Source organism: Amblyomma americanum, chromosome 3 (genome assembly GCF_052857255.1).
Source record: "Amblyomma americanum isolate KBUSLIRL-KWMA chromosome 3, ASM5285725v1, whole genome shotgun sequence".
Classification (NCBI taxonomy): domain Eukaryota; kingdom Metazoa; phylum Arthropoda; class Arachnida; order Ixodida; family Ixodidae; genus Amblyomma; species Amblyomma americanum.
Genome location: NC_135499.1, coordinates 123,849,632 through 123,869,327, shown reverse-complemented (window position 1 = coordinate 123,869,327; position 19,696 = coordinate 123,849,632). Strand labels below are relative to the sequence as shown.

Here is a 19,696-nt window from a genome sequence, read left to right as displayed (position 1 = left end):
GTGTCGATCCGACGCCGGGATCCCAAAGGTCATGGAAGCAGACAGAGCTTTACCGATGATTTCACTTGCACTTTACTTTCGGGGTTGCGTAGTGGGGCCTCGCAGGTTTCTATTGTGTGTGCCATCATACAATGCTTTACAAGTCTACACCATGCGTACCATATATGTGCTATCTTACTGCAAAAGCAACATTACGGCTTGAAAACCTTCATGTGTAATTTATAAATAGAACCGGGATAGGAAAAACCACTACCTGCAATTTCCTCCACGAAACTCTTATTTTTTAATAAGCGTGCGGGTCCCGCCGAAAATTTCATGTACTCAGCCTGTAATGCTCTCTGGTTCCTCGATACATCTTGAGACTTTCGTTCTTACTATCCCCGTCGACCGGAAAGTAATACCTCGGGCGACCTTATGGGCTTCCTCATTCCCTATCAGGCCCTGATACGCGGGTGCCCAGATTGGCAAGAGGCGCTCCTGAGGTCCCCGTGTTCCATTTATCATATCTCCGGCTGCTGCCGTAACTATTCCCGATTCGTAATTTGTAATCGCAGTTTTGGAATCGCTGACGACCACCTTGACCCCGGGATGGTCATTCCGGGGTCAAGTGCTATGACAATCTCCTCCGCCTCTATTATCGTGACGCCTGTTAGAAAATAGAGCGACACCGCGGATCCGTCTTCTCCAACCGCAACCCCTGTGCAGGCGTTGCCCGTCTCGTATTCTGCTGCGTATGTAAAGAAATTTCATAAAGAGCGGAGACTATGCGAAATCTGGCCCCCGGAAATGAGCCTAGGCAGAGATTGCACTCTCTCCGATCAATGGCTCCAGCAGCGTAGGAACGAGAAGAACTAGGTGATGGTTATCTGCGCGTGCGAGGGGGAGGCGCCATTGTTTGTGCGCCGACTGCATATTTCTTCGTCTCTTTTGATCTTCGACACGGAGCTCCTGCGGTTTCTGACGGCGGCACGGTGAGAATTTTTTTTTTTTGCCGGACTACGGTAGATTTTAAGCAGTTTAGGCCGACTACACCAGCCGGTGTCTTGATTTGCGCAGTTCGTGATAAGGCGCGGTGCGGACGCTTTCTGGTCTTTCGGAGGTTCTGGCGCAGTTCGGGAGAATCCTGCAGTTTCTTACAATGGGAAAGTGAGAAATATCTTCTTTTTTTGCGAACTCCGCTGTATTTTAAGCAGTTTAGATGAGCACGCCGGCTGAGCCGACCGGTGTAACGAACTGCGCTGTTACAGCTGCGCGTCACAGCTGCCGGAAGGCAGCTGTGACGAAGTAGTCTCGCATTGACTCTTAAACGGGGACGCGACGTTTTCTATCGTGTCTGAAAGTAGCAAGGCCAAAAAATGTTTTGTGTATACATTGCATTGCAAGAAATTTAGACAGAGCACGGCGGCCCTGCCGAAAAATTGAAGGTTTTTGTGGAAAGGAAATGGCGCAGTAATTGTCTCACATATTTCGGCGGGCACCCGAACTGCGCCATATCTCGCCACTGTCATAAAGTACGCAGTTGGCGAAAGCGTGCCTTCTGGCTTGATGCGGGTGTTTTTGCTTTGACTCTTACGGAGACGTGCTGTTTTTTTTTATGGCCCTAATGCATAATTTAATTCATTTGTTGAGGATGGAAGAAAATGCATGGTCAAGTTGAAGAATATGGTCACACGTTTAGAAGATAAGCGTTTCCTTACAGTACTGGAGTGGGCTTTAAAAGACGGTCGGAGAAATGATAACGCATAGGAATAAAATATCTAAAACCAGGAACATTTGCGTCGAAAATTCTGTCGTCTGGGCTATAGCAAATGCGCACTGCTCCCCCGCATTTGTTCTCAGTCCTCACTGCAGCCATTGTGTGAACGCCTGGTTGGGAGTTCTGTTGTGGCCACCCGTGTATCCAATATTTTTGTCGAACAAAACGCGTAGACGACTGTCCATCTAAACCTTAGGGGGCAGAGACTAACGTACGGGGATAGCGAAATGCTTGGAAATCATTGGAAAATGCCTTCATCTTGTAGTATTCTATGTGGCGCATCAATGTTCCGCATGCGACGTGCGTAAACGCATGTCCGTGTTCGTAATTTCCTCGCTTCGCCGCTTTCGCGCATTTCGCCTGTTCGCGCAGTTTGGGCATGATTTATCAGACTGACACCTCCTCCTTATTTACAATTTTTCAGCTGGCGGTTCCCGGTGGGGGCCACAACCACTGCTATGTTCTTGGATGCCGTAACAGCGAACGCAAAAGAAACCCGCAAATACCTTAGTGATGTGCCAAATTGCGACGCCAGCTCTATAGGTTTTTTTTTTGGAGCAAAATAACTGTTCACTTCACAAAGGATCTGGTGTGTTTTCTGGATTACCGCTGTTTTACAAAGGCTGTGGCGTAGCTGCTTTGATAGCCGATTAGGAGCACCCATGATCTAATTTGTTTTCTTTTTCCGTGATCGAAAATAAATAGAAAACCAATAGGAGACCGTACTGGGCAGAAATAATGTGCCATCAGGGCGGTGGGTAGGCGCCGCGCATGATAGCATTCAAATTGCTCGCCTGAAATCGAAACCGGAAGTTGTTCCGAGCTTGTACTACAGCCGCTTGGCGCGCTACAGTCGATGGTACTTTTCGGCCTTGTGGGAGTGTCCGCTCTTTGTGTAATCTCTCTATAGTCGCAGTCTTCTGCAGAAGCCGTGTGTGATGAGTCGTGTGTGCGTCGCGCTGTGCTGTCTAACATTACATAGGCAATTATTCGAAATTAGTCGTCAGCCTTGTGCCTTCGCCCCAGCTACCGAGTCTCACACACTCAGGCCTAGCAGCGAGAGCACCAACCTCGTATCCTTTGTAAAACTGGGCACAGTAGTGGAAGAAGGCCTGAATACCACTGCGGATGCCTGCAAATCACTGTTTTAGGCCAACATTGTCTACGTAAGGTCAACTCAGTTAAAGACACAAGTAGAATGGCGACATGCTTTTGGAGGTGCTTTCTTGTATCGCGCTTCTTCTCGCGCACAAAATCGGTGTCACGTTTATATATGCAACGTTCATTCCGCGTTTGTTTCCTCTGTATTTGTGCAGTAACATGTATGAGAAGTGGTGGTGTGATAATTCCCATACAACGAGAAGCTTTGAAAAGAATGTGCTCTGTGGCCGCTGCCTGACTTACCAGAATTCAGTCTTCGTCTTTTCTTCTAATAGCCCGAGCACGCGCCGAACAGCTGTGGACCGCCACATAGGAGGTAAGGTAAAAAACGAAAGTAGATTTGAAAGAACGAGTGTCCAATTGCACAGTCCATTGGAGTGCGGCGTAATTATAATGCGGCAGATGTTAAAACTCGATAAGACTGTTGGTCGCTTCGCAAGGCTTTATAAAAGGTGGCGCGCAGAGCACACAGGAATGCAGCTCTGCTATTTTCGGGCCCCGAGCCCCATATCTTGTTTACATTGTCATTGGATAGCCGATCGAGTTTCCTTGCAAATGTTTAAATACCGTAAAATACCGAGCATCCGCCAATGATCGAATAAGGCCCACCCTCAATTTTTTCGAGATTTTGAATTTTCTTAAAACACCGAGCAAGCGTCCATGCGATTAAGGCCCGTATCCTGGAGGAGTTCATGAACACGGCAATGACACATCAAGTGCCCATTATTCAGTCTTTGCGACGCTTATCGCTGAGGTAAGGGAGGTGTGTGAACGAGGCCATGACAACATTCATACGATGCGGCTAATTTAAAGGTCAAGCAATTTTCAAAAGAAACCAAAGAAGGGATCCAACATAAGCTTTTGCGGCAAGAAGCCATGAACTTCGTGTCCAGTGCGTGGGCGGCAGTATCGGAAGGTGTGATAAGGGAATAATGGCTGCGGCATTCACACTTTCCTGGACGGCAGCGATGACGGAGAGCTCCATCAGCACCTGTAGCAGGAATGGGATCTCCATCCGTGCGTGAAGATCGCGGCGTCCTTACCGACGTGTGCTTGGACCTCATGATTTATGGGAGTCACAAGAGGGGTTCGACAGATTTAGTGACGAAGATTACCCATGCTTTACTCACCCGATTTTTCATATCTTTTAATAAACTGTTCAAATTCTTCCTCTCGCACATGCTCTGCTTATGCGGCACAAAGCCAACCCCCCCCCCCTCCGCCACCCCTCCGACCCCCCCCCCCCCCCCCCCCCCACGGCGGTGGCCTCCATCTTAATTTTAATGATCGGCCGTCGGACGAAGTAAATGGCCACTTCACGATGTGACCGTTCTGGATCTTCACGCCTGAATCTACGTTAATCGAGTCTGAATCCACGTGAATGTAAATTACAGCACATCCCTAGACAAGGACAGAGAAGAAGAATTTACGAGTTAAAGCGCATCCCAGGACAAGAAGAGAGAACAAGGATTTCTGAGTTAAAGGGCATCACAGGACAAGAGAGAACAAGAATTTCTGAGTTAAAGCGCATCTCAGGACAAGAAGAGAGAACAAGGATTCCTTAATTACAGCACATCCCAGGACAAGGACTGATAAAAAGAACAAGACACGGGCGCCTTTGCCTTTCACCTACATCGAAATGCTGCCGCCGCTGACAACGTTGTAGCAGACCCGCGGCACTGCAGCAATAGGCCGCAGCGTTCATTGGGTGACCAACCTCTCGCAGTAAATCATTAATTTAACCGCCACCTGGCAGAGTGGCCGCATTGTCTATCCAGTGTACGGAGCACAATCAACCTTACAGAGGCCAAGCCGCCCTCTACTTGCCCGATACACCACAGCTTTCGCTCTCTAACCAGGTGCAGCAGTTGTTGAACCGCCGCTAAGTTTTTTGTTCCGCTAAATGTGCGGGATATTATTTAAGCAACTAGCCCAATCCGCTGTAGCATAGAACCCGTTCTCAAGGAAATATGGAAGAATACTAATGTTGGCAGCGACCAAGCGCGGGCTGTTATACTGCCGCCTCAGATAGAATATCAGCCTTTCTGATCATCAGACCAGCCTTCTATTAACGAACCTGCAGCTGAGAGGCATAAGCCATCCCAAGAATCGTCTGGCAATGCCGGAGCAAGATGTTGTCATGTTCTTCCTGGACACCGTATTGTGACGCATGCACTGCGGATCGTTAAATAGTTAGCTTTACTGACAGCTTGGCAGATGTCCACTTACTTTCTTGAGACGAGCCATGTTAATCCTGTAGCACGTATACTACACTACGGCTTTGAACTCTCCGGTCCAGTAGCATGCTAGCGACCATCATCTGGCGCCAGGTAAGCCAGTTCGTTCACGGATACCGCAGTCCTCGCGTACGGTGTTGGAACGCGCTGTATGAAGAAAGCGAGGCGCCTGATTATGCTCAGATAGCGGCTTAGACAAGTCACCTTGGTGGTGTCTTATGCATGGAAATTGCGCGAAGTGCCGGTGTTGAATGGGAAGCTCGCGAACATTCCTTCAAAGGGCGACGTCTTTGTTGTCAACTTCCAGACTGCACTGCAGTCTTTATAAAACCCTTCGTAGAACCACAACAATTAGCATCCGGCCTTGGCCGTATCACTATGACCATGACCCCGCTAAGACCGCAAAGGCATCGTCCCCGTCCGCACGCATAGCCATAATTGGTATCTCTGTTCCTTACTGCCTTTCTTACTTCCTTAATTTGTGGCAGGCAGCCGCCGCGGTGGCTCAGTGGTTATGGCGTTCGGCTGCTGACCCGAACGACGCGGATTCGATCCCGGCCGCGGCGGTCGAATTCAGATGGAGGCAAAATTCTAGAGGCCCATGTACTGTGCGATGTCAGTTAACGTTAAAGAACCACATGAGGTCGAAATTTCCGGAGCCTTCCACTACGGTGTCCCTCATAGCCTGAGTAGCTTTGGGACGTTAAACCCCATAGCCCATAAAAACACTGTGGCAGGCAGAAGCTTCTCGCAGTGTACCACAAGGCTGAGGACTCTAGAAAATTTCTCAGCCAGTTGCATGATGCGAAGTTGCTGTTCGTGCCCGCCAAAGGGGTGAACGTCTTGGAAGGCTGCTTTGGGCTGTCATTGGAGCAGTTTCAAGGCCTGCAAGGCAGATCACTACCGCCAGCAACTGTGAAAACAAAGTAGATCTTTTAGAAATCACGAAATATGAGCGAAGACAGGAACTTTTACTGATATCTAAGTGCTTTAAATTCGACCGACACACTAAACACACCGCGGCGACTGAAGACGCTCCGGAGTTGGACCGCCACCTACTGAATCTATGGGAAGCTTGACGGAGCCTCACTAGACGCTGGAAACGCCAGAAGCATAACCGCTGCCTCCAACTCCGCATAGGCCAGCTAAACAACAAAATTCAAGCCTACGCTATACAGCTGACTAGTAGTAACTGGCGTCAGATTTGCGACAACCTTAACAGCCAATTTCGCAATGCCCCACGCTAGAACCTAATCCGATAACTCATCGACCCTAGTCACACTAAAGGCGAGAACTGCAAGACAATCGGACGGATCCTACATGCTGAACCTGCCACGGACACAGAGACCGTAGACCGAAAGTGGGCTCGATATGCTGGCGACCCCCCTTAGCCCCTAGTTCGCCTCCCCTCCGATTACTCGGAACCAGACAACCCAAAGCTCGACGCTCCCATAAATCAGGTGGAGGTCATCGCAGCGGCCCGATCCTTCAACATGAACACTGCTCCAGGACTGCGATCCGCAACGCGGGAGACGAGTGGATCAGCTAAATGACTCGCTACTTCAATATCTGGGAGGCGGAACTATACCCCTGGAGTGGAAGCACGCAGAAATAATAATTCCCAAACCAAGTGCCCACACATGGACAACTTACGGTTCATTTCGCTCACGTCGTGCGTGGGTGAATGGTTTGAGCAAATCATACATACCCGACTGACAGAGCACTTGGAGCACGGGGAAGTTTTTCCGGACACCATGTTCCGTTTCCGGAAGCATCTCTCTGCACAGGACATCATGCTCCAACTCAAGGAGGATATCAGGAGCCACATCTCATCCAAAAATAAAGGAATTATCCTGGCCGCATACATGAAAGGTGCCTTCGGTAACATCAGTCAGGAGGATATCCTCACCAGCCTCACAGACCTGCGATGCGAAGAGAAAATGTTTCACTACATGCGAAGTTTACTCACTGACCGAACAGCCATTATCAGCGTGGGCGCGCTCAAGTATGACGAACGCCCTCTCCGTGCAAATGCACACCGCAGGGTTCCCCCCTACTGCACAACGTTGTCATGGTCTCCCTCGCCCGCCTGCTTGCCGATCAGCCTTGCATCCACCATGCGCCCTATGCCAACCACATCACGGTCTGGACAACCACTAGTTCTACACGGGAGAAGGAAGTGAAATTACAAGCCATGGACACAAGCGAGGACTTTTCCCAGTGCTTCAGGATGAGCTGCGCTCCTGAAAAAATCAGAATACTTCGCATCCATAAAAATTCCTTCAGAAAGGAGCAAATCAGCCTTCATCTGCAAGGCCAGGAACTCCGAGAGGTCGAGACTATCCACATCCTTGGCATGTGGATTCAGACCCATGGGGAATGCCAATACACCATCGCAGGGCTCACCGGCGCCACAGACCAGATGCGCGGGATGACCTGCCGCATCACCAACCGGTGGGGCGATCTTAAGGAACGGGACACAGTACGCGTGGTTACAGAGCTCATCATTCCACGGTGGACATACAGCCTACCCTTCCCCAACACCACCAGGACGGAAGAGGACAAAATAAAAAAAAATTGCTTGCGGTTTAGCTCTGGTTGACCCTGATCGAAAGCGAAAAGTTGCATCGCCCTGGATACGTTTGTGGTCAGCGACTGGCAGTTTTCATAGATGGCCGCACTGACACACACAAGGTTGTATAGAATTTATTTGTTAACGTCTTGCTTCCTTCTAAGCAACATTAAAGCCGCTCACACAAGGCAGTATACTATATTTAATACAGCTTCGGTGATTTTTACAAATGTATTATAGCTCGTTGTATGCGGAGACATGGAACCAAATTCGGTTCCAAACGACACGCAAACCGTGCAGATATCAAAAAGCCAAATTTAAAAAGAAATCCAAAAGGTCAAAAGTCAAAGTCGAGATAGTTGGTGTAACAGGCGCTGGTGTCGCTGCTGTAGCTGACGTCATGTGAAGAACCTGACTACCACCAGTTCTGCTCATGGTTTGACCTCTACCTACATTCAAGGTGGAACTTGCGGTCCCGCTGACGGCTCGAAAAGCAGGCGTAGTGAAGCTTTTCTGTAGAAACTTAATTTTTTGAGTCAACGCTTCTTGCCATTCGTTACCGGAATCACCTCGCAAAAAGCGTGGCGTCTATAATTGTCCATGACACATTTGTTGATAGCCTGAACTATTTCCCGAGGATGCGAATGGTCATGGAGCTGCACATTTTTAACTGGAAATGACGTGTTTACTTCATGCACTACTTATCTGAATGTTTGCCTGTTATTGTAACAAATAACAGGGTAAGGTCTTAGTGTTCGAATTTCACAACTTTTCCCGTAGATTTTTATTGCACTGAGGTCAAGGAAAGCAGCTGGATAGCTGAGAATAATGGATACGCAAACCTCTACCACAAAAAATATGAAGAAAGGCACTAGAGCGGACGCATGAAACTGTCGCTTATTTGCGCTTAGAAAATTTCTTTTTCCTGCCCGCGATGAACTACACTATAATCGTGAAAGAGTCGCATCTTGTGCAATTCTCAAGACGCTTGGTTTCAGGAGGCGACTTTTACACTGCTACCATATATTGTGTCTGCAGAGAGGTGGGAACAGGCGCAAATAACTAAGTGTCCTGCTGCTTGTGGGCGTTGAAGAAAATGCTTTAATTGATCGTTTCTACATTATACCCTGGTAGCTACTATAGGTTTAAACCTTGATATATGAGGTCAGGTCGGCACCAAGAATTTACGCTTATTGTTGCCAATGGAATATGCCTGATTAGTTACCATAGCATTATGCTGGGTTCTGCGGGTAAGCGTTTTGAAATAAAATACCAGGAAGGAGGGTTTAAAAAGCTTTCATTCAAAAGCATTTTTCTGGGACATTAGTTTCAATGATGTCCTGTCAACGCGTATGCTTCGACCGTTGTTCTAATAAAACACACTTATTATTTGCACGCGCATGTGGTGAAATCTGTAAAAGTATAAGTCAAGAATGCCTTAACAAATTTTCTTCTTGTCTGCCCTTTTCGGAGGCGGGAGAGGTCAATGGTGTCCTATTCTTTAACTTGTTTCGGCCGCATAGGAAAGAGGAAATGATGGCGAATAAAGAACTTACCCCTACTGTAGTTCATAATGCTTCTGAGCAAGGCACTGTAAATTAGAATATATATAAGACGTTGGAACACGAAAATGCGTTACGAAAATTCGCAGAAACGATTCCTTAGTATTAATTTTTGAGCCCTCTTCCAGATTTCTTTGTGTTACGTCAACGTCAAAGGAGGGCGCAACCTATCCGAGACGCGCCAGGCACCCTTTCATAGGCGCCCGTATAAGCATCATGTTCTCAAGTGGATTTAGATGACTCGACGCCAACAGCTTGATCAGCACTGTATTACGGTATGCTCTTTATACACACTCTCATTTAGGGTGCTGGCATAAGTTGCGTAAATATGTCAGCATGAAAACAGGGGAAAACCACGAGAGACAGAGCGAAATAATAATATTCGTGTGCCAAACTCCTCCAGCGCACTTAACCATTGCTTTATCAAGTATCTAAGCTGCGAAGTATTCGAATTATGAAAAAAACTATCATCCTAGCTTGAGATAATCGAAGGCTTACAACACGCCATCTAAGCCCGTGGCATCGCGACCTGGTGCCGCACCGGGAACGACGCAGAGGTAGAACAACGTCTGCAAGCCGCAGTCGACGCGGTCCACCAGTACGCGAAAACCCGAAGCCTGCAATGCGCCCTAAAGAAATCCCAACTGCTCATACTCAAAAACTCGGGACAACCTCTTACCCAAAACATTTCAATCTGCACCGATACACATGAAACCCCAGGCCGTCCGAAATTAAAAACCTTGGCCAGTATATACCACAAGGCAGGCAAAACATCGCGAACATCAAAAATCTCGCAACAACTACGCGGCAGATAACCAGGATGCTCAACCGCATCAGTAATAAACATCACGGCATAAAAAAGGAACGCAGTTCGCCTGGTACTAGCTTTTGTTCTCTAATGAATAATGCATGAGACTGTCTACCTCCGCCTCTCCCAATCAGAAATACCAAAGCTGGAATCACTAATCCAGGTGGCTTACAAGACGACACTGTGTCTCACAAAAACAGCATCAACATTGTGCCTCACGTCTCTCGGTATCCACAACACGCAGCAAGAAATCTGGGAGGCGCAAAAACTGTCACAGCTTAATCTGCTGGCCGTCGCTCAGACAGGACAGACCCTTCTGAGCAAGATACATCTCACAGTGCCCTATGCGGTCGACCAAAGTGCGGAATTTTTTCTATCGATCCGCAAGAACATCTATCGCCATCAGATACCGAGAAATATGCATGTGACATTTAAAGCGGAGCGAAGAAGCGCCAGAGCCAGAAGCCGGCGAAACAAAAATGGAATAGCCGCCCGGACGCACTCTACGTCGATGCAGCTGGTCCACTCCAAGGGCGGACGGCCATCACCATAATGAATCTGGAGGGCAAACTACAACCTTTTTCCGTAAAGTTTCGACCACTGATTTATTTTCTTCTCTAGAAATGAATCCTGAAAACAAATGTTTGTGCATATGTGTAGCGCCATCTTTTCGGGATAACCTGAGCTATTTAAGGTAATTGCTGTGGCAGCCGCTAGATGACAATACAAATAGAAAAATGCGTTGCCGTTAGTCGCCTGCGCTTTCTACTCTGAGTGAATGTGGAGAGATGGACGTCCACCTCGAACAGCGTGTAAACAGGAAATTCCGTGTGAAGCTTGGCAAGACAGCTTACGGCAACGAGACATTATCGCGGGCGCGAGTTTTCGAGTGGCACAAGAGGTTCCTTTCGGGGAGAACGTCGGTGGAAAACGACACAAGGCAGGGGCGCCCTTCAACCTCACGGAATGAATACACCGTGGCTCGGATCAGGGAAATCTTACAGCAAGACCGCACCATTACAGTCCGCATGCTACCAGATGCTCTCGACAATAGTAAGACAAAATGATGCCACCAAATTTTGCTTGAGAACTTTGGGAAACGAAAGCTGCCAGAATTGTGCCGCACTCATTCACACAAGACCAGAAGGACACGCGGGCATCAGTGAGCGCTGATTTGCTCTCTCAGGCATAGAACGATGCTGCATTCGTCGACAGCATCATTGCTGAAGATGAAACAGTGTGTTTACAATACGATTCTCAAACAAAGAGTCAGAGCGCCGAATGGGTGTCCACAAGCTCTCCGGCGTTGAGAAAAGTTCAGCGACATAATACCAAAACAAAGACGATTCTGATAGCTTCTTTCGATGCCAGAGGTGTCATGCACCACGATTTCGTCTCACAACGGCAGACGGTGAATCAGGAGATTTATATTCGCGTGCTCCAACACATGCGTGATGCACTGCGACGCCGTCGCCCTGACTTATGGGCATCTGGACAATGGAGCTTTCTCCACGATAACGCAAGGCCGCACACTGCTCTCAGCGCGACAAAATTTCTCGCCAAGCACAGCATTACTTCTCCATCCGCCATACTCGCCTGACCTCTCCCCATGTGATTTTTTCCTATTTCCTCGTGTGAAGAGAGCCTTAAAGTATTGCTGGATGGGGAGCGTGGAGGCCATTCAAGACGCCACGACAAAGGAGCTGACAGCCCTGCCAAAAGAAGCCTTTTCCAACTGTTTCAAATACCTCAAGAAGCGTTGGAAGCTCTGTATAGACCGCAAAGGAGACTATTTCGAAGGGGGGCTGCACAAATGATTTCAATGTTAAGCGCATTTTCTTAATGGACTCAGTCTCGGAACTTTACGGACAAAGGCTGTAATCAACTGCGCATCAGTACGCACGTGCAACTTCACGCCGAGCAGGCAGCCATTGCGCTAGCGCTAGCTACCAATCCAATTGCGAATGTATTCACAGATTTCCCGAATTCAGGTAGAAATATTAACAAAGGAGTAATCCGTCAATCAGGTCTCACACTTTTTGCAGTTCATCCTCCTAACCAAGCCTCAATGATATGGTTCCCAGGACACAAGGAACACACGAGAGGGAATGATGCCACCCACTGACACGCCCGAGCTCTCTTACACCCTTAGCCGACGAGGCAGAGTAGCAAATTTCACAACCCATAACTTTGCCGAACATATCGGGCCCATGGGCCTACAGAGAGGCCAGACAGGCCCGGCAGAAATACCCGACACCTCACAAAAATTATACAAGGCGCAAGAACACACCCGTCTCGGACTACAAACAGACACTCTCATAAGACCACTTATACTCCACCAATGGCGCCAGCCGCTATACAAACTGAGTGTCCACACTGTGGAGAGATAGCTACCGGCTTTTCACATGGTGGGGGCATGCCAATTCAACCTCGCTATTGAGAGGTTTCGTAATCCAAATCTGGAGGAGTGGGAGGCCATTCTGCACAGCGATGACCCCGACCAGCAACTAGGCCTGGTTCGAAAGGCCCACGCTGCGGCACAGGCCAATGGGGCCGGAAAAGGCGACCATGCATTCAATAAAGTTTTCAATCAGTCCAATTACAGGGTTCCGTGCGCGCTGCCGGGCGCGAGCGAGCGTGGGAGCGTGGCGACGAAGCAGAAGAAGAACACCGACCGCCGGTCTCAAGACGAATTCTGCAGCTCCCATTAAACGGTAAGCAACTGCGTACGCAGTTCTTGAATCTATATAGTGACGTTCGCATGAATTGAGCAGGATCCAGTTGTGCTGGTTTGTCGGGTGGAAAACCCGTTACCGAGTACCCCCACACCTGACACGCCGCCGAGTCAGGTCTGGGGGTCCAAGGGCCGGTTTCAATCAACCGGTCTCCAAGAGATGCGTTAGCTCACAGACCGTCCGTGCCAATAGTACTTAATGCCCTTGTACGCGTGCGAGTAAGATTATCCGTAGGGAAAAGCCGCAGCAGGAGCCGGTTTGCTACTATAGCTTGACCACAATCACGAGGACGCACCAGAAATTAATTAGCCGGTGACAAGTGCGCGTAAACGGGCAGTCCTGGAGTTGGGGTGACCACGGTAATGCACGCCTGACTCTACCCGTTGTTCTCAGCTTCACCTAAGCGAGGCTTATCTTGGCGAAGGTGTTCCTTTGAGTGTGTCCTGTTCTTATATCACTGCTGACATGGCTGACGAATGAAAATTTTCTCCTGCTGTAGCTTCCAGCGCACGAATATTTAGTATTATGGAATGCTTATCCGCGTCGTAAAGCATCCAGGATTAGAACTCACGAGATCAGGATTAAGTTTACGACGAAGGCTACACAGAGTCGACGAGCTCACCCCGGAAGAGAAGATTAAATAGGTTACGTGTCTACTTCTCACCAATCGAAATTTTTTTTTGCGGTGTTCGGCTATAGACAGCTGAAAAGAAAGAAATGTCTGGCAGTTGCTCTTCACTGATTTCTTACCTTCATTACGGCAGGGTGCCCTTTATTGTTCACAAAAATTACGGTGATCAGGGTGCATACAGCTGTTATGTCTTCTTTTATTACCGACAAGTATGGTTGTCTATTGAATCCAAGCAGCAGTGCCTCGCGGGTCGTTCCTCCTCAATGTTTTCTACGGTCAGTTGGACGGATAACCAACACAGAGACGGGCTGCAAGGTAGGAGCGGGCTACACGCTCATCGTACGCGGTGGCGGCATACGCGTCGACGCGCACCTCAAGGGTGTGCGCAAGCCGGAGTCCAACTTTTAATCCCTCCCTTTTCAAAGCACTGGCTTTGCATGGCGCATTGGGCAAAATCACGGCGTCGTCCAAGCGCGACTACTACCTAAATCTCCAGGCCACCAGCACCCGCCACGACGTTTAATAATAACGCGGCGAGCGAGGGAGCGAGTGTGAGTGCGATGGTAGCGAGAAACAGATATCGCACACTACCGTCAGCTGTAAAGTACTTCCGAGTGGCATGAGGTTTTCGCACGACCTCGGCTGTCACTTATAATCGTATCGCCACGAAGATGAATGTTCGATGAGTTTTACAGCGGCAGCTGTAAAAGGCACATTTCCTCGTTCAGCGCCTTTGGCGTAACCTCCCACGTTGATCGGTCAGCATGCAGCGAGGTGGCACTTTCGTCAACGCGACGCGCCAATTTGGGCGCTGCATAGGAGCGTCACGCACTCTTTAGTATACAGGAAGAGATACACTCACACACACGAATTCGGGTCAAGCGCACTTTTTCAGCGGGAAATTATTTGAGCGCAATTTTTCGCAATTGCACCGTAACAGTTAATGTATTTTTCTGCTATTATCAGAATCACACCTCTTTGATTTTCTAGGGCACTGTTTACAACTCGGTGCGAGCGCAGGATGAAGTTTCAAAACCAACATTTGAGGGAATCGGCTTGTATCTGTTTGTTTTTTTGCGCCCACGCAGACGGACATGGGTATCGGCAGTCAGCTGATGGCCGTGCTCTGGAAGGAGCTGTGCTTGCGCGCCATGCTGCGCCAGGGCTGGCTCTCGCTGTCCGAGTGTCTGATGGGGCCGCTCCTTGTGCTCCTGTTCCTGATGACCACGGGAACTCCGTTCGCCGACCGCGTCCGCGACCCGCCGCTCACGGGAGTCCACTTGCTGGACTGGCCGTGCTCCGTGGTCGAGCACCAGGTGGTGTTCCGACGCGTGGCCTACGCGCCCCACGCGCCCTACTCGCAACGCCTCATCGAACAGACCTTCCGCGACTACACACCCGTCGAGGGCCTGGCGGGCTTCCCGGACCCACAGGCAGCCGTCGATTACGCTCACACCGAGGCCAACGAGTCAGCAGCCTTCGACCTAATCATCATCTTTGACAGCTTGCGGCGAGACGTAAGACATCTTTTGCACCAAGCTACTCCATAGGAAAGCAGGCGCGAAAGTTTTTAGCGCGAATGCGTTAAAGGTACCCTTGTACAAAAAATCCGGCGCCGGCGTTGTGGTGTCGCCGTCAGTGTCGGCTTTGTGAGCAAAATATCGCGAGTATGACTCTGGCAGGTGATACCCAGAGAACACCCTAGAAGGCAGGTGGGCCACCTAGGTCACGTGACCTTGCGGCGGCAGCACAGCCTGCCTATCGGAAAGTGAGCAGCCTGCCCACCGTGGCAAGCCTTAGTTAAATTATTGATTGGGATGAGCAACATGGGCCGCACAACGCCCACCGCTGGGAGCACCTGCCATCGCAGGGAAGGTGCGCATCGCTTATCCGCTGCAGCACAGCGCCAGGACGGGCATGAGGACTCCTAGGGATCTATGAGTTTAACGTAGAGAATGACCTTCTGATACATTGGAATTAACCCTCTTCGCTATTGCGTCATACCCTTAAAGCGGAGCTTAAGTGACCCCTCCAATTTTTTCTATTTTTATCATGCCAGCGCTTTCTCTCTCAGACATAGTGCCGAATAAACTTTTCTCTTGGAACAAAATAGAAGTTTTACCACTTGCCGTGTTTACACTTGGATTATTACACTGAAATATTCATTGGCCTTGAATAGACAGCAATCTTAAGTGCCTTCCTCGTCAGTATGAAATACGGAATGTGAGAGGGAGTTATTTTAGCTACAAGAAAAAGTAATAGAAGGTATGGCTAGTGGAGGCCCTTTTAAGAGAGAAGAAACGCAGCGCATGGACAATATACTGCCAGGCATTCATGAACTGCGTATCTTAACAGTACTCTTGACAACTCTTCAGGTTTTCGCGGCTCGAAATATCCCTTTCTTTTGTTAAAAAAATATGCGAGGAGAGCTGAATGCAAGGTGACTTTAAGGCAAGGCAACATGGTGAGTTATTCAATAAATAAAAATCATAAATTAAGGCAACTGGTTCCACTCCCCCGCTATACATTTTACGACGTTCGAAGCGGTGAGGAGAGAAAGATGAGATGACCAATAGAAGGACGCCGTTGAGAGAAGAAAGGCAAGAAGTAGAGGGAGGACATGGAAGGACGTTGTTACGGACAGATTCAAAGAACAAATAAACTCAGCGATGCCGCCCATGGCTCGCTATTCGGAGCTGCGAACGCTATCTGCCGAATGAGCCAGTCTTATCGATTCTGCGTCTTTGTCTCAGTGAACGGCTACAGCTCGTAAGCGATTTGCGCGGTGAGCGGGAGCTCACCCAAGGTTCACTCTACGGGCGGCCGGGGAGTCGAGATAAGAAATCTAAAAACCAGTGCGCGTTGATACCACAGCAGCTGCCCTTTTATTAGCCTTATGTAGTCTTCTGAAGAGAAAGAACAATATATATAGTGAAACAGGAACATAGCCGGAACCGGCAGATCTTTGCTGGATTTAAAGCCAATAGGAAATAAATAAAAATGACGCTCATCGCGCTCGTGTTCGCAAGGCTCATCGTCCACAAGACATAGTCGTGCTCGCCGCCGAGCGAGAAGCCGATTGGCGGAATAGACAGACCAAGGAACAGCGGGTGACGAAGACCTCGCAGCAGCAAGGGCGGCACCCGCGACAACGCATAGGGGGCGTACCGTCAACTTTTTGAACTGCTGTCTCGGACGAGTGAAGGCAGCTCTGTAGTGAGAGTATAAGAAGCGTCAGCGCAAGGCAGCCATCGCCACCGCCGCGTAGCCGTCAGCTCACGCCGATTGTTTAACTGCAATGTTGCCTATTCTATCGTTTTTTAGCGGGCTTTCAAATTTCCAGAATACTTGTGGGGTCAGGTGCTTATCTCTCATTTTGCCTTTTTGGTAAGAGCATAACACGAGGACACCACGACCTTGCGGTGGTTTAAAGCGCCATTTTTCACACAATCCCATTCCGAAATCTTTCTCGTCAGACAGGTCCTCCCATTCTGCCGACTGACGCTACTTGAAGAGAACAGTTACAAAGGATTTTCTGTTGAGCCTAAACTTCGAAGCCTCGGCAAGGAAGAAAAAAATTAATAGGTGGCGAACGCAATCCATGCGGAGGGTAAATCGTTAGCATGTGGGCTCCGATCTGTTCCGCGCTTTGCGTTTAAAAACTGCGTTCATTCCTTTTCTCGAAATGTTGGCAAGCTTCCTGGGACTTCCTCCTTCTTTGTACACATTATGTCGCAAAAATCCCATCTGCATACTGCCTCTCCACCATGCTCCATGTTCGGCAGATGGCGCTCCGTCTCCCATTTTAAGGCGTTATCTTTTTGGGTCAAACCCAAGCAGCACATGCGATAGTGGAAAGAGATGGTTTCACACTGGTTCTTAGTAGGGCCAGCCTTTGCTAATACATTACCAATATTGGGCCGATTATTTCTGCTCCTCGGGAAGTGTCCAGCCTTTGCTCTTGCCTTTTGTCTGACTCGCGTACGAATGAAAGTTAGATAATATAAAAAACACAGCGTGAGAGCCTGACAGTTTAAATCACGGAGACAAAGGCTGCGGCGTTGGCCGAGAGGTTTAAAGCAGGGCCAAGCGAAGCTCATCTGTCCAAATCCCACTAATTATGTATGGTAAAATTTCTTCGGTATCTGCTTTCTAAGAGATATAAGAGGCCGCCGGACAGAATTCGCCGCAATGGGGGTTTAATGCTATGGCATTAAAAAGTTCTCACTATGGTTACTGCTGAGTAACGTGAGGTTCATCAAAGGTTGTGTCGAGGAGCAACCCCTCAGATGGTTTCCGCCGTAAGAGCCTTCCTGTTATGCATTCCCTCGCTATTGCCACTCCCTCCACCCCCTGCTTGGCCTTTAAACACTTTCGGGTTACGCATTCGTTCACTCTCGCTACATTTCATTCATTCATTTTCATTTATTCATAATCTTGCCATACAAATTATCAAAACACTGACTGAACCCATAGCCAGAGGCTAGTGTGGGGTTAAGAAACGAAATACATAATGGCAAAGAAACTGCACTTGTGTAAAATGAAAAGCACAAAATCAAAGGCGAAAGACCAAAATACTGCATACCTTCTCCGCCTTCCAAAGCAGCCATCCACAGCGTAGCTTCCGTGAGCCGCCCTCTGGTTGTGCATTCTTCCGCTTTGACCATGCCCTCCTAATTCTATAGGAGCCCCCATCCGGGTTGTTCCTGTGACAGCCACCCTTCAGCCTTGTATTCCTTCACTGTCCCGTATTCCTTCACTGTCCCCATACCCTGTGGTGATCACGCTGCACTTACGCCTTCTACTTTACAGTCTAGCGCGAATATATCAGCCTGGATATTTCGAAATATTGGATATGTCGAACAGACATATTATCCCCCTTTAAAATTCTGTGTATAAGGATGGGATACTTGTTCAGTATAATGAATTTCAATGCCGCTGGTCGTTCGATATATCAAACAGCGCGACGCACTCCTTCAAGTCAAACTTCTCCTAATGGCTCTTTTCGATCACTTTCAGCTCGTTGAGGCTCGTCAGCTGCGCTGCCTTGGGCACGTGCTGACAGCAATAGCACTGTGAAAGCGCATGCCTTGTTTTCACTTGCGGTGCGGCGAAAGTAGGGTTACTTACAGGTGGCATTCGGTATCTCGTGCTCAATTTCCACGCCAAATAGCCGCCAAGCGATGACGCCAATCTAACAAAAGCCTAGCCGTCCCTCGCGTGGCATGCTTCGATACCGATGGAGCTGCAGAAACCAGCGATGCCTTAATTAACGTGAGAGCGTTCCCATACAAAAAAGTCCAATGTGCGTCTATGGAAAAAGCTTTGTCCGTCTATGGCCTTTTATGAACGTCTATAAGCACCCATAGAGGTGCTTATTGACAGCTATGAAAAATATATGCCACTAAAGCTATAGCTTTGGAACCGTACAACTGTCTTAAGCTCTCTATAGAAAAATATATCAGCCTGTATAGGCAGCTATAGACAGAAATAGGAAAGGTCTATAGCTATTTGGGCCAAAATTCCATAGCCGGCCATAGGACATTTTTGTATGGGTTAGTACCCCCTCATCGGAAAAAGTCCGATGTCAGTGGCGTCGACCGTTTGAAGCGTCGCACCAGGAGCGGCCGGAGCAACTGGCCGCTCCGGCTACCGTGGTGGGCCGCTTACATCACGTGGTCTTGTGGCGTCATCACAACCTTCCCACCGTATTATGAGCAAACTCGCCACCGTGGCAGGTGGCAATTAAATTAAGGGTTGTTCGCCAGAGGTTGCTCGAGAAGAGCAACCTGGGTCTCACAAGCTTCACCGAGCGAACTACGAATGAATGTAATGTCGAGAATTATCACTTCCGCATATATGGGCATCAACTTAATGCGATCGATTCTTACCCTTAAGGCGCAGCTTAAGTGTCCCTTCCAAATTTTTTAATGAGCGATTATTCTATTGATATTGCGCAGGCAACACGATCAAGCACCTCGTGATATGCAGTGGCTAGTACTAAAGCACACACTGCTGCGGCTTCGATGTGATGCATGCTAGGTCTAGCAACCTCTAGCGAGCGACGTGCTGCCAGTATGCATGCGGGCGGCACGTCGCTACAAGAAACGCATCAGTAGCGCGGGTACAATTTATTCTTTCTAAATTCAAAATAAGCTTGTGAACTGCCATTTTTAATATAAAAGTTATTGATATATCAAACTATTTCGCTATTTCCTTCCAGTTCCATATATC

At 48.7% G+C, this 19,696-nt stretch overlaps 1 protein-coding gene across 1 annotated transcript in view; it reads left to right on the top strand.

The window, feature by feature from the left end:
- Nucleotides 1–12,700: 12,700 nt before the first annotated feature.
- Nucleotides 12,701–19,696, top strand: part of LOC144124881 (phospholipid-transporting ATPase ABCA3-like) — a 60,237-nt gene continuing 53,241 nt past the window's right edge. Inside the window, exons 1-2 of the mRNA XM_077657814.1 lie at nt 12,701–12,810; nt 14,551–14,979. Coding sequence (XP_077513940.1) covers nt 14,557–14,979 — 423 coding nt within the window. The 5' untranslated portion in view covers nt 12,701–12,810; nt 14,551–14,556. The remainder of the gene's footprint in view (nt 12,811–14,550; nt 14,980–19,696) is intronic.